General features: G+C 42.6%; 1 protein-coding gene and 1 pseudogene across 6 annotated transcripts in view; one reads left to right on the top strand and one right to left on the bottom strand.

The window, feature by feature from the left end:
- Window positions 1–453: 453 nt before the first annotated feature.
- Window positions 454–12628, bottom strand: part of RTTN (rotatin) — a 142542-nt gene continuing 130367 nt past the window's right edge. For 4 of the 6 annotated variants that reach the window (XM_057527197.1, XM_057527200.1, XM_057527199.1 and 1 more), the window contains 3 exons: window positions 7240–7343; window positions 6082–6151; window positions 4674–5024 (listed from right to left, as the gene is read on the bottom strand). In XM_057527197.1, coding sequence (XP_057383180.1) covers window positions 4939–5024; window positions 6082–6151; window positions 7240–7343 — 260 coding nt within the window. In that variant the 3' untranslated portion in view covers window positions 4674–4938. Of the gene's footprint in view, window positions 591–4673; window positions 5025–6081; window positions 6152–7239; window positions 7344–8004; window positions 8069–12628 lie in introns of those variants that run through there. The other 2 variants (XM_057527198.1, XR_009005111.1) reach the window with 2 other exon arrangements.
- Window positions 10029–11545, top strand: LOC103013502 (40S ribosomal protein S3a-like; annotated as a pseudogene).

Below are 12628 nucleotides of genomic sequence, written 5' to 3'. Positions count from 1 at the left end.
GTTCTGACAACTGAAGGCTTTCATGTCATGGGGATAAACCCACACCAGGAAGTGATCTTACTTTATTCTCTGACAGTACTATTTCCAGTTCTAAACGCAACTAGACTTAATCACAAAGTCTAAACGCAGATCGAATAAATTCAATAAGCATCTAACCTCTTACTTTTAATTTGGGAACATAATATTTTAACTTCTGGCTGTACCATGTCTTTCTCTTAAATCAGCTAGAACGCTGGCCAGTGGGGCAGGGACTGGTGGTTGCGTAACGGAACCCCTTGCTCCTTCCTGCCCGGCAGAGGCCTGTGGCACTAAACGTGCAGCGAGCCCCGCTGAAGGGCTACAGCCCTTCGCTTCCCTTGTAGTCAACACACTGTTCTCTCCAAGGACCTAAGGGCAAGTTGTGAGACTGCTCTTTTGGGAAGCCTCCTGAAAGGGGCAATAGGCAGCTGGGGGAGTTCTTTTCCTTCCAGATGTCCACGTGGTAACTTGCTGAAGGAAGAATGCATCAAAGGACGGGCACCTGAGCCCCTGAGGACACTGTCAGCCAAGGACTGCACCCCACCCCGGGGTGGCGGCGGGGAGCTTGCCGGCTGTGGAAAAAAACAAAAAACAGAAAAAGAAACTCTTCTCTCACGGAAGCCATTATTATTTTGGACTTTCTACTCTGCAATCATGGCTTTTCCTAACAGATATAAGAGGTAAATTTTTGTAAGAGCTATCATATCCATAAACTGATTCTTTGCGATCCAATCTTTACAAATATCACCAGAAAACGATTAAAAATAGTTTTCCACTTTATAATCTGTCTCCTCCCAGGGTAAGCCAAGGGAAGAATGTTCTAACAGAGTATCTGAGGAAGTCATGTTTCCAGAACTGCAAGCAATCTGCTACCAGAACGCCGAGCATTGCTGCCCAGATGAATGAACCAAATGGGACGCAGACGCTCCAAAGGCACGGCTGCGGGCACGGGTGAAGCCACAGGGAAAGAGACCTTATTGGAAAAGAAGAAATGCATGAAAGAATTTTCCCCTTGGAGTCTACATTAAAAGACATACATTCCTCTTGGCTTGAAATTAGTTAAAAAGAAATTTATTGAATGTTATCATATGGATCTTTTATGAAACACCGTTTTAAAAAAAGCAGATTTTTTTTCTGAAGCAGATTTCCCAAATGCAGAAGGAGCAAATGAAACGCAAAGGTGAACGGTGTTGGGAACAGTTAAAACAGGATCATGCCGAGCCCCTTGTGTCTCGGTGCCAAACCTCAGAACCCCAGGTCTTGGCATGGTCTTCCGAACATCCTGAGCCTATGTATGAGACCTGTTACCTGAGTTTTATAAGGAATTTCCTGTAAGGAATAACTTCTGACTTAAGAAAAATAAGCTTTAAGTTCCCCAAAACTAAGTTTCCTAATTCACAGAAACAATGGCCTTTTATCATCCATTCCCCTAACTTCCTGGATCACACAGCTCAACAACAGGTGGCAAGAGGAAAAGGTCTGCTCCCAAACTGATGGATTCTGCAAGCTAAGATTTTCTTTCGGCTGCTAAGGTTATAATTTCTTGTATTTTCCATTTTCACAATTCAAACGGAGAAAGAGCAATATTTCACCAACTGACATTCAATCAAGACAACCTGATGAGCCGAAGAAGAAAAAGCATCAGGTCACCCAGGTGTATTTAGCACCTCTATGCAGTGCTTTGCAAGACTTAGACGACTTGCTCCATGTCTGTGCCTTTAGCGACCTCAGGACTGTGGACGTGCACCTCCACCAGAAACGGATGATCTTTTTGGAATATGGGAGCCTTAGTTCTGACAACAAAACTCACTTTCCAGCACATCCCCCTCCCCAAAGGGAGAGAAGCATTGCAAGGACACAAAAGAGTTAATGTTTTAATGAAAGAGATACATTTCTGAGACTGTAAGAATAATCAATCACTGATAACATCTAAGAGACAATCAGCTATGTACCAGGTACACAGAGAAGACCGGGCACTCAATCCTCTCCCCAACTTTACAAGGTGGGTATACTTAGCGGAAGAAATGGCCTGGAGGCTGTCCCAGGTCCCTGCAGCTGTGCAGGGTGAGGCCAGGGCTGGCCCCAGGTCCATATGACTCCAGAGCCCTATGCCCTTAACCACTTTGCCACGTTCCCCGAAAGAACTGTGGGCACACCTCGTAGGGCAGAAACAGGAATGCCAATCATTATTCTTACTCATCAATCTGCCAAATTTGAGAAACATCATGGGTCAAGCAGCAGATCTCAGGAAATGGGGGGTAGACAAGGTGCAGCCACAAAGACTAATGATGGAAAATATACTCATCATCTGTAGTAATTTAACACTACAAAGGAAAATTGGCAACCTGCAGCTAAACGATCAAATTCTATTTTTCACTCCATTATTTACAGAATACCAAAGAAAAGTACATCCAGTTATTCACTTCCGAAAGTGATTTTAGGAAGAGTGGGGAAAGGCTCCAACTAGGTCAGCTAATTATTCTACTTGTTTCCTCTGTTTTCAAAACCAGGGGCTGCCTCGTCCCCCAGACTGCTCAAGGCCTTAAATACAGACGCCTCAGGATCAATGTCTGCCTGCCCTGGTTAACACGGCACAGTCTTCGAGCTCATTCTTAGCAGAGACACACACTAACACAACCAACCAAAGAGGCCAGGAAATGGGACATCTGCAGACCGTAAGGCATGAATTAGTCCCCTACACCTGCTTTCTGGACCTCTGCCTAAACTAGGGGTGTGTGAAAGAAAGAACACTTGACTAGCATTCCAGAGACCCAGATTCAAGTTCTGACTTCCTCACTAAGTAATCGAGTGGTGTTAAGCCAGTTTCATGTTCTAGGCAGTTTTCTGTAAAGTCAGGGGATTAATCAGTGCTTCTCCAACTGTGGTGAGCGTAAAGATCACCTGGCGAGTTTGCTAACAATTCTAGACACAGGCCTAAGACTATGCTTCAGTGGGCCCAGGAATCTGCATTTCAACAAGCATCCTGCGGGATTCTGATGCTGGTGGGTCCCCAAGGTAGTACCATGGCAGTTGCTGAAACAGTGGGCCGGTCACCTCAAGGATCTTCTGCTTACCAGCTTCCTCACTGGTTGGCTGGACACAAAGCAGGGCCCTGGAACACCACGTGCCCCTGGGGTTCACACCCCGGACATGTTCTCCTGAAGCCACGACCTCTCCCCCTCTTTCCAGGGCTCCTAGGCTCCAGCAGGTAACACCCCTGCTGGGTTACAAATCCCCCTGTAGTACTACCTTGAACTGCTAGGGAACATAATCAATTACAATTCTCTCCGATTCCAAAGGCCTGAGGCAAAGCAAACTCTGAGATGTGAATCAATCAATCAATGAACCATAAAGGAAGTGATCATTTACCAGAGAGACCCAAGTTTTGTAGAAAAATGTAAGTTATCCATAAGATCCAAACACAAAGGCAGGGATTTCAATGAGAAAAAAAGGCAGCAGAGCACAGTGGTTAAAACCCTGAGGCCTGTCAGCAGTTATCCTGGGTTCCAACCTCAACTTCCCTCTTCATCACCCACAAACGGATCACCTAGCCACTGCATTCACTCACCTCTAACATAGGTACAACGGTAGTATTTTAGAGAAAGACAGATTAAATAATAAACGTTCGGAGAATAGTGCCTGTGACATAGAAAGAGCTCTTTAAATGGAAGTTACAGAGAAATCCGTTCTATCATTCATCAATGAGGGCTTAAAGGTAATACCAAGAAAATGACATAGAATATAAGAAACCAGGAAAAAAGGAAGAAACAATTCCTAAGATTCCTGCTCTTAGAATTTTTCAGAATATTGGCATGTCCATTGCTTCAAATTAATTTGGGCTATCCAGAAACTTCTGAACTTCCTAGATCTATTTTTCAGATCTCTAATGAATAACTTTCAGAAACTACAAATTTATCTGCTTCTATTTCAGCATTTAACATATATTTTGTCCCCATGCTTCTAGCGTAAATAACATCACATGGCTTATTTTATTAATGATAGCAATTTGCTAACAGTATTTAAATAAAAAAGGCTTTTTTTCTTTTTCTTGTTAACCATAATTTAATTAGAAAATTTTTTCCTAAATAATGAGTGTGTATATATGTGTGTGGTGTATGTGTGTGTATATGCAAGATCTTAGTTCCCCGATGAGGGACTGAACCTGGGCCACAGCAGTGAAAGCGCCGAGTCCTAACCACTGGACCACCAGGGAACTCCCAATCTTCAGTTCTGAGTTCAGAACTACATGTTAGTTAAGAGTTATGTGAGGAGGCCGCGACAGAGTTGTTCCTGCTAGATTTTTCACATTCCTGTTCTTCATGATGTTCTGAGCTGAGACAGAATTTGAACCCGGGCCACGGTACATGACCATAAACACTATTTCTTCCTTTTTTATTACACAACATTTCAGAGGTTGAAAGGTGAAAATAATAAAATATAACACATTTATAAATCATATGGAAAGGAATTACTATCACTAAAAATTGCAAAAAGAAGCTACTCACAAAATTATACACGTTTACTACAAATATTCCTTCACTGATGTGTATGCTTTGAAAAATAAGGATTTGTATTGATGAGCCAAACTTCATGTAAAAATTTTTTTAAAAAAGGAAATCAGAACACAATGTCTTCTTTCCATGCCTAAAATTTATATTCATGAGACTGATAAAAGCCTGTAAGCAGCAATTATTAGTCAATTTTCAGTTGCTAAAAATATTTTATTTTATTAAATAACTGATAAATAGGATTTTTACAAAACACATTGCATAGAAAAAAAAATGTTTGTGTTCCCAGGACTCTCTATGCCCTTTGATGCAGAGGCTTAGCACGTCTTCAGGGACAGGTCTACACACAACTTGCTTCAAGGTTGGCTCACCTGTCCGGTGGCCGCTGGCTTCGCAAAGCATCTCAGAGCACTCACGAAGAGTTAAGTTGCTGTACAAGGTTTTCAAGACATTTCAAATAATAGGCATTTAGAGGGGTTTCTTCTGAGTTTAAGAAAGCTGAGATAGAAAAATTAGAGCACAGAAGAGCAATTTATTAAACTTTAGCACTGCACTGAACAGTAGACACACACACAAACACACGTGAATAGGATTATCTGTGACAAAGTTCTATTCCAATTCTTGATGTGCTGGCATTATAAGAATATTTTTAAATTTAATAAAATATTAAACATTTTAAAAATTAAGAAGTTATGGAATTTATTTTTAATTACTGGTTTAGCCACAGAGTATAAACAAAAAGCAATATACCTCCATAATGGACACTATTACCTATGATCCCAAATGAATGCCTTGCTCTTTTTACGTACCACCCCTCCTACCACATAAATTCAAACATTCACTGCCTCTAGAAACTCATGGTCATAGCTAGAAACAAACCAAAGGGGGGGAAAAAAAAACCCAAAACCAAACCACTTACAAAAAATTACACTATAAAAACACAAATTAATAACCAACAGACACAGAACAGTACAGGAAAGACACAGTTCAGTATCTTAGCGGAAAAAAGGTTTAGAGAATAATGCTCACTGAAAACCGGTATCACTTAAAATGAAAAATGCACTTTGAGAGGAAAACGCTGCCTCACATCACAGGACCGAGTGGATGCAGGAGCAATGGGATCTATTCTTGGAAGACTGTAATTCAACTCCCTGACGTTAGAGCAACATTTTCTGTTCAAGGTCAATTCTAATTGGGCCTAGTTCTTATCACGTAAGAACACACTTTAGCACAGTGGTAGCCACTGGCTAAAAGAAATTTGATACAAAAAAATGAGTTGGAGAAAGATCACTGACATGTCTTAAGAAGATACTGTATCTCAAACATTCATCTATTAGAACATTTTATTATTTTAAAAAATGTTACAATGAAAAACATGGACCAAATATTGGCACACTTTATAATGCTTCAACATAGAAGCTCCTCAAACATCAGTGTAAAACATCAGTGTAGAAAACTGCCATTTTGCTGTGTACTGTCCAAATATATCATTAATCAGAGAATTCAGTGAACAGCTTCCAAGTTTAACTATCATCTCTTTAACAATAAAACTTACTTTTCTTTGCTGTGGAATATGCTTCATCCACTCTTCTTTTTACTGATGGATTTTTCAAAGTTGTTTTTGCCTAGGATAATATAGAGCAATCCATCAATTAGACTTATTCCCATGTGTTTAAGAATCAGGATAGCACAATACTAAGTCTGCGCTTGTTGACTGCAGTATTAAACTGGATACTACAGAAGAGAATGATGTAGCTGGAGATTCTACACTAGTCCATCCCACTGTGCCACCGCCCACGTCCTTCCCTATCTGACTTGATTCTTACTCTACTGTCCCATGTTCTTCCTTCCCTCCCCTTTTCCCCCTTCTCCCCTGATCTTAATTTGCTATTTTAAACTATGCCATTCCAGTTTCAGTATTTCATTATTTCCTCAAACCTCAGATTTCAGATCAAGGGTACGCAATATTAGCAGTCAGTCAGTTGGCCAACAAGTACTTACTGAGCGACTCCAAAGTGCACAACCCTGTGCTGAGCCCCGGGGGTAGAGGGGTGACAGTGACAAGAGCGGCCTCTGTCCTCACGAGTGCTGACACCAGCCAGCGCGCACCAGGGACGGCCAGCTGCGTGAGCACCGTTCGGGGATGGCCATCTGTCCTAACACCGTCACCTGGCCACTACTCAGCCACTAGGTACACACAGGTATTTCTCTCAGGAGTGAGACGTCTGCCATCAAAGAGAAGACCAGAGGCCAGAGACAGCAGGTGCAAGTCCCACCTGCTGGCCGTTCCCCTGGGGCCGGCCCTCTGCCGCAGCCTTACAAGGACTGAGCTGACTTCAAAGTTCAGTGATGACGCGTCCTAGAGAAAGGCGAATCCCGCAGCTGGATAAAACTTCATCGTTCGGCCTGATTTCAAGATGAATTTTTCCTTGACCCGTCTTTTAGAAGAAACAGTTCATACTAGCATTGTACCAATATGGCAAATCAAGTTATATTAACAGGGAGAATTCACTCAAGAGAGAAACACTTGGAACTGAGACACCTCCTATTGAAATGATTACATGAAAGATTTTGACAGATCGTTTACTAATGGTTTGAAAGCACAAAGGCAACACTATCTTTGACTTTGATTTTTTCCTTGCTGACAGTCCTCTGACGTCCCGAGAGCCTTGGTGTTTGCCCCCTAGGGACAACAACGATTTTAAAAACTGACCTTTTGGTAATTGTGAATCAGAGCCCAAAGCGCAGCTGCTCCAATCCTCTGAGCATTTTGATTCTCACTTTCCAGACAGGCAGCTAGCACACTGATGACTTTTTCTAATAATAAGCGCATTAAAAAAAAAAGTTCAGTCCCAGACAATACATTGGATTCATATCTTAGACTGGTCAGATAACCCCTTTGTACCCACCAAACAAATACAAAGTTGGCAAAAGCAATCTTTTATAACATGTGGTATGTGGGAGAACCACCTCGAAACAAATTGTTTTCACAGCAGGCACAGAACTGTCAGGGAAGCCACGGCCGCTTAACTTTTTCGGCCCTAATTCAACAAAGGCGCATTCATTTAAAGACAACGATAGAGCAGAAGTAAGCCATTACACAATGAGTTTAGCAATGAGCCGTTCAATCATATCTCACATTTTCACATGCAGGAAAATAGGACTTGCTCTTATGATAAATTATAAAGACATTATACAAACATATCAATAGCATGGGCTACTATATAAAACAATAATCAAGAAATACCATATTAGTTAAGCCTTTTAAAAAAGGGCTAAACATTTCAAAGGCATGTGTGTGTGTGTGTGTGTGTGTGTGTGTGTGAGAGAGAGAGAGAGAGAGAGAGAGAGAGAGAGAGAGAGAGAGAGAGAGAGAGAGAGAGAGAGAGAAAGGGGAAAATGTTGTTTAAAGGCGTAACAACACACAAGATACACCCCCTCTGTGCAAAGCTGGCCGGAGTATGAAATCAAGACTTACGAATTATCTGCAGCAGTCTACTCATTTTAAAGTAGAGATGTCTAGCCCCAAGGAGATGGTCCAACTGTTTCAGAACAATACATGAATCTATTTTACTACTTAACTGTATGTATCATTAAATTCTATCAAATTATTTTCCCTCTAAAATGTGTGATTTTAAAAACATGTTGCCTTCTTAGGGGTGAAACACTTGTTATTGGGAACTCTCTCTCTGCATTATCCCCACCTCAATGAATGCACCTAATGAAACTGTAACGTAGCTGGGGGCAGAGTCTGTGTGTCTGCTCACTGGTGAATATTCACATTGCAAGTTTATTGCAGGGTCTCAATAAATACTAGTTGGATGAAAGATTCCATAACTAAAGCAGACAAAAATGATTTTAAGTGATTTTACCTAGCATTTTTAAAGAAATTTTAAGAAATTTAAAATCTTTTACGGAAAAAAAAAAAGGGGGCTCCGTAAAGTGAGCTCTGTGCAGCAGGGACAGAGGGCGCAGCAGTGAGGCGTGGGGGCTGCGGCTCTCTGCCGGCCACCCCCTCCTGCCTCACCACCTGCTCTGCGCCCGCCACCTCTGTATCATAACCTACCCGGACCCAGCCTCTATACCACAGCTACCTGATGCAATCCATCACGGGAGGTGACGGGTGGCAGCTGGCACTCTTAGGGACCATCATCAAATGCGGGGTGATTTCTGGGTTCTCCATCTGAGGATCATCCAGGGATGTTTCCATACTTTTTATCAGACACTCAGAACATATACCCCATGATCTCAGTGAGTTTATAGAACTCCTTCAACCAGTTACTATCTCTTAAAATTTTTAATAAAGTACATATATAGGTCACTTAATGTAGTGTCCCCTCTGATAATGCAAGTGGATCAATTTTTTAAAAAAGCACATTTTATTGTGGAATATAACATGTACACAAAAAAGCATGTAAAACATTTTCAAGTTTAACAAATAGGTATGAACTGAACTCGCACAGCAACATAGAGATAACCTCCAGAGAACAGACGTGGATTTATTTTTATCGATCTGCTCGGAATTATCTGAGTCTCCTGAATCTATGGATCAGTGTCTGACGAAAACAGTCCTTACAATGTGTGGCTGTCATCACTGACATTTCCTCTCTTCTCTCCTTCGAGGACTTCAATTAAACATGCAATTAGACTGTCCCAATGTATCCTGCTATGTCACTTACCTTTTTTTTTTTAACCCTTTATTCTTTTAATCTTTTCTCACCTTTTTTAGCTATCTGTGCTGCATTCTGGATATTGTTTTTCTGATCTATCTTCTAATGCCTAAATTTTCTCCTCCATTGCACCTAACTTGCTGCCAGACATGTATACTGAGTTTTTAATTTTGGCTATTGAAGTTCTAGAATAGTCCTGTCTAATAGCACTTCCTACAATGATGGAAATATTTATATGTATGTGCTCTAATAAGATAGCCAACAGCCACATGTAGCTAGTGTGACTAACAAACTGAATATCTTAATTTACATTTAAACACCTATAAGTGGCTAACTGATTATCATACTCAACAGTGAAGCTCTGCTTGGTTCTTTTTCCAAATCTTTCAATTTTTCAGTCTCCTATTCCCAGCAAATACTTTCAAGCTTGTCATTTATTTATCTAAATATTGTATAAATAAAGTCATTTCAAACCTGTGTTTTATGATTCCAACATCTGAAATCTAGATAGATAAGTTGGTATTCTTCCCCCTGCTGTTTCTCACTCATGTTGCCATTTTTCCTGACAAGCTTGGTCACCTTTAACTGTATACTGGCTGATGCTTTTGAAAAATTATTTGTGGAGGTTCCCTGAGGCCTAGTACAAACTTGTCCTCCATCCATCAGAGGGCAGTTTGCTTCTGCTCAGCCCCCAGCGGCACTGCTAATCGAGGATCAGCTCCGACCAAGGTCATGGGCCACTTGTCTATGTGTCTCTGGGGTGCAGAGCTGTGAGGGGCAGTCTCTGGTGCCCATTCTCACACTTGGTTTTCTTTTCTTTCTAGTCGCCTGCATGAGGTTTGGGGCACCAATTTAATTCCGATTCATCCTTTTCTAAGAGGTTAGTTCTTTGGGATTCCAGCTCAATACCTGCAGGATGGTCCATAAGACTCCGGAGATTCCCGGCGTCTGTCCCCTCCCCTCTTGGCACTCCTGGACAAAAGCCCAAGCACACAAAGCTGGCAAATGTCCTGGGAGCTAAAGAGCTTTCTACAAACTTCCTACCTCTCTGGGCACAGACTTTCAATCAAAACTGGCCTAGAAGTTTCCCACTATGTTTTCAGTTCTTTGATTTTTTAAGGTGAATTTTAATATATTTTATCTAGCATGTTTTTGTTGTTTTCAGAGAGGAGACCTACCCTGACATGACCAGAAACAAGGAGTACTCTGGATCTGTTTAAACAGCAAAGTCAAGCCCCACTGCCCACTCTACTCCTGGCCATCTAAACTGGATGTTTGGGTGCTACTATCAGAGTCACGCAGCCTTGCTGGGAAGACTTTCAAGCTGCCTGACCCTGCCAAGCATTCCCTCTGGATCCCCAAGTGGAGACGGAGGCAGTGCCTGCGACACGTCCATGTAGAAACTGCACAGTTGCTGCTTCCTACCCTGCCTTGAAGGCCCCTGATCTCACATCTGTGGGGCTGGGGAAAGCTCCTTCTTGAAGCTAATGAAGGAGAGAGCACATTGCTGATACAAGGAAATGTTTAAAAATAAATCCTGAGCGATCCAGCCTTTTGGCTCTCTGAGCAGCACCCTGGCAGTCAGCAATAACAAGCGTCTTACGAAAGGCAGCAAAAAGGGAGCCAAGAAGAAAATGGTTGACCAATTTCCTAAGAAAGATTGGTATGATGTGAAAGTACCAGCTATGTTCAATATAAGAAATATTGGGAAAACACTGGTCACGAGAACTCAAGGAACCAAAATCACATCTGATGGCCTCAAGGGTCGTGTTTTTGAAGTGATCCCTGCTGATCTGCAGAATGATGAAGCTGCATTTAGAAAATTCAAGCTAATCACCAAGGACGTTCAGGGCAAAAACTGCCTGACTAATCTCCGTGGCATGGACCTTACGCGTGACAAAATGTGCTCCAGGGTCAAAAAATGGCAGACCATGACTGAAGCTCACGTGGATGTCAAGACTACCGATGGTTATTTGCTTCGTCTATTCTGTGTGGGTTTTACTAAAAAATGCAACAATCAGATTCGGGAAGACCTCTTATGCCCAGCACCAGCAAGTCCACCAGACCCAGAAGAAGATGATGGAAATCACAACCAGAGAAGAGCAGACAAATGACTTGAAAGAGGTGGTCAATAAATTGATTCCAGACAGCATTGGAAAAGACACAGAAGAGGTCCATGATGACTTTGTTAGAAAAGTAAAAATGCTGAGGAAGCCCAAGTTTGAACTAGGAAAACACACAGAGCTACGTGGTGAAGGTAGTAGTCCTGGAAAAGCTACCGGGGACGAGACAGGTGCTAAAGTTGAACCAGCTGATGGATATGAGCCACCAGTCTAAGAATCTGTTTAAAATTCAGACTTTTAATGGTGACAAATAAAAGATCTTATTTGTGAAAAAAAACAAACCCTGCGTGATGCAGAAATGGAAAATGCAGACTTTTCCTTTAGCTCCCTAAAGCCTGACCTTTTCCCAACTCTCTCAATAATAAAATTGCAGTCAGCAGTCCCCAAAGGAACAACTTATTGTGAGGAAGGCGACTGCTAACAGGTGGTGGCAGGAGGAGGGACAGGCGCCTCACACAGGCCGTCTCGCTGCCCCCTGACGCAGGGCCCTAGCGCCACCCTCACTTCACGACGTAAGGGCTGAGGGAGGCACAGCAAAGGAGGATGGAAACCTGGAAACAAGTCGCTGGAGCCCCCCCAGCCCCTCCCCCATGGCGGCCACACAGCGCCAGCAGAGGGGCCATGGGAATTCATCCAGGGAAGTTAAAGGGTGGCTGAGCTTCTAAAATCTTCCCCCGCATTTCTAGCAATTCAGTAATTACTATCAGAAAAACAGAATCATGACTATACACAACAGAATGTAAGCAGAATCCTTTCCACTTGGAAAACTCCGTGTTTCATAGAAAAACACCTCTAAGAAAACTTTAAGTGAAAAACATGAATGGAAAGAGAATTAATACATCTGGAGCACCAGCATGTACCATAAACAGCGCGAGGCACTTTATGTATTAACAACTCATTTCTACTGAAGTCAAGAAAGGAGGGACCCTTTTCTAGATGAAGAAAGTGGACCCGGAGAAGCCGCCCCAGGCAACGCTGAGGGAGCGCACGAGGGCCTGGCATCCGGCATCAGGTACGTGGGAGTCTAGAGCCCACCTCTCTTCTTTTCATGGTAACACGCCTCCTCATAAAACGTGAAATTCGCACACCCCTCACAGAAACAGCACATGGCTGCACAAACAGATGTTTCCATTTCGCTCCTTCTGCTTCAAAGTTTGTCTGAATGCTCACCAACCCTCGCCTCCTGAAGCCGCTGTGAAGCTACTGTCACCAGTGCTCTTGGGTCCTGAGCCCTGCTGCCTGCTCAGTGTCACCCTCCAGCTCACACCCCCCACTGGGCGCCCACTAGTGACGGGCGTGATTCTAGCTG

Source organism: Balaenoptera acutorostrata, chromosome 13, assembly GCF_949987535.1.
Source record: "Balaenoptera acutorostrata chromosome 13, mBalAcu1.1, whole genome shotgun sequence".
Lineage (NCBI taxonomy): Eukaryota > Metazoa > Chordata > Mammalia > Artiodactyla > Balaenopteridae > Balaenoptera > Balaenoptera acutorostrata.
The sequence above is the reverse complement of the archived record's forward strand: the minus strand, read 5'-3'. Positions and strand labels throughout refer to the sequence as shown.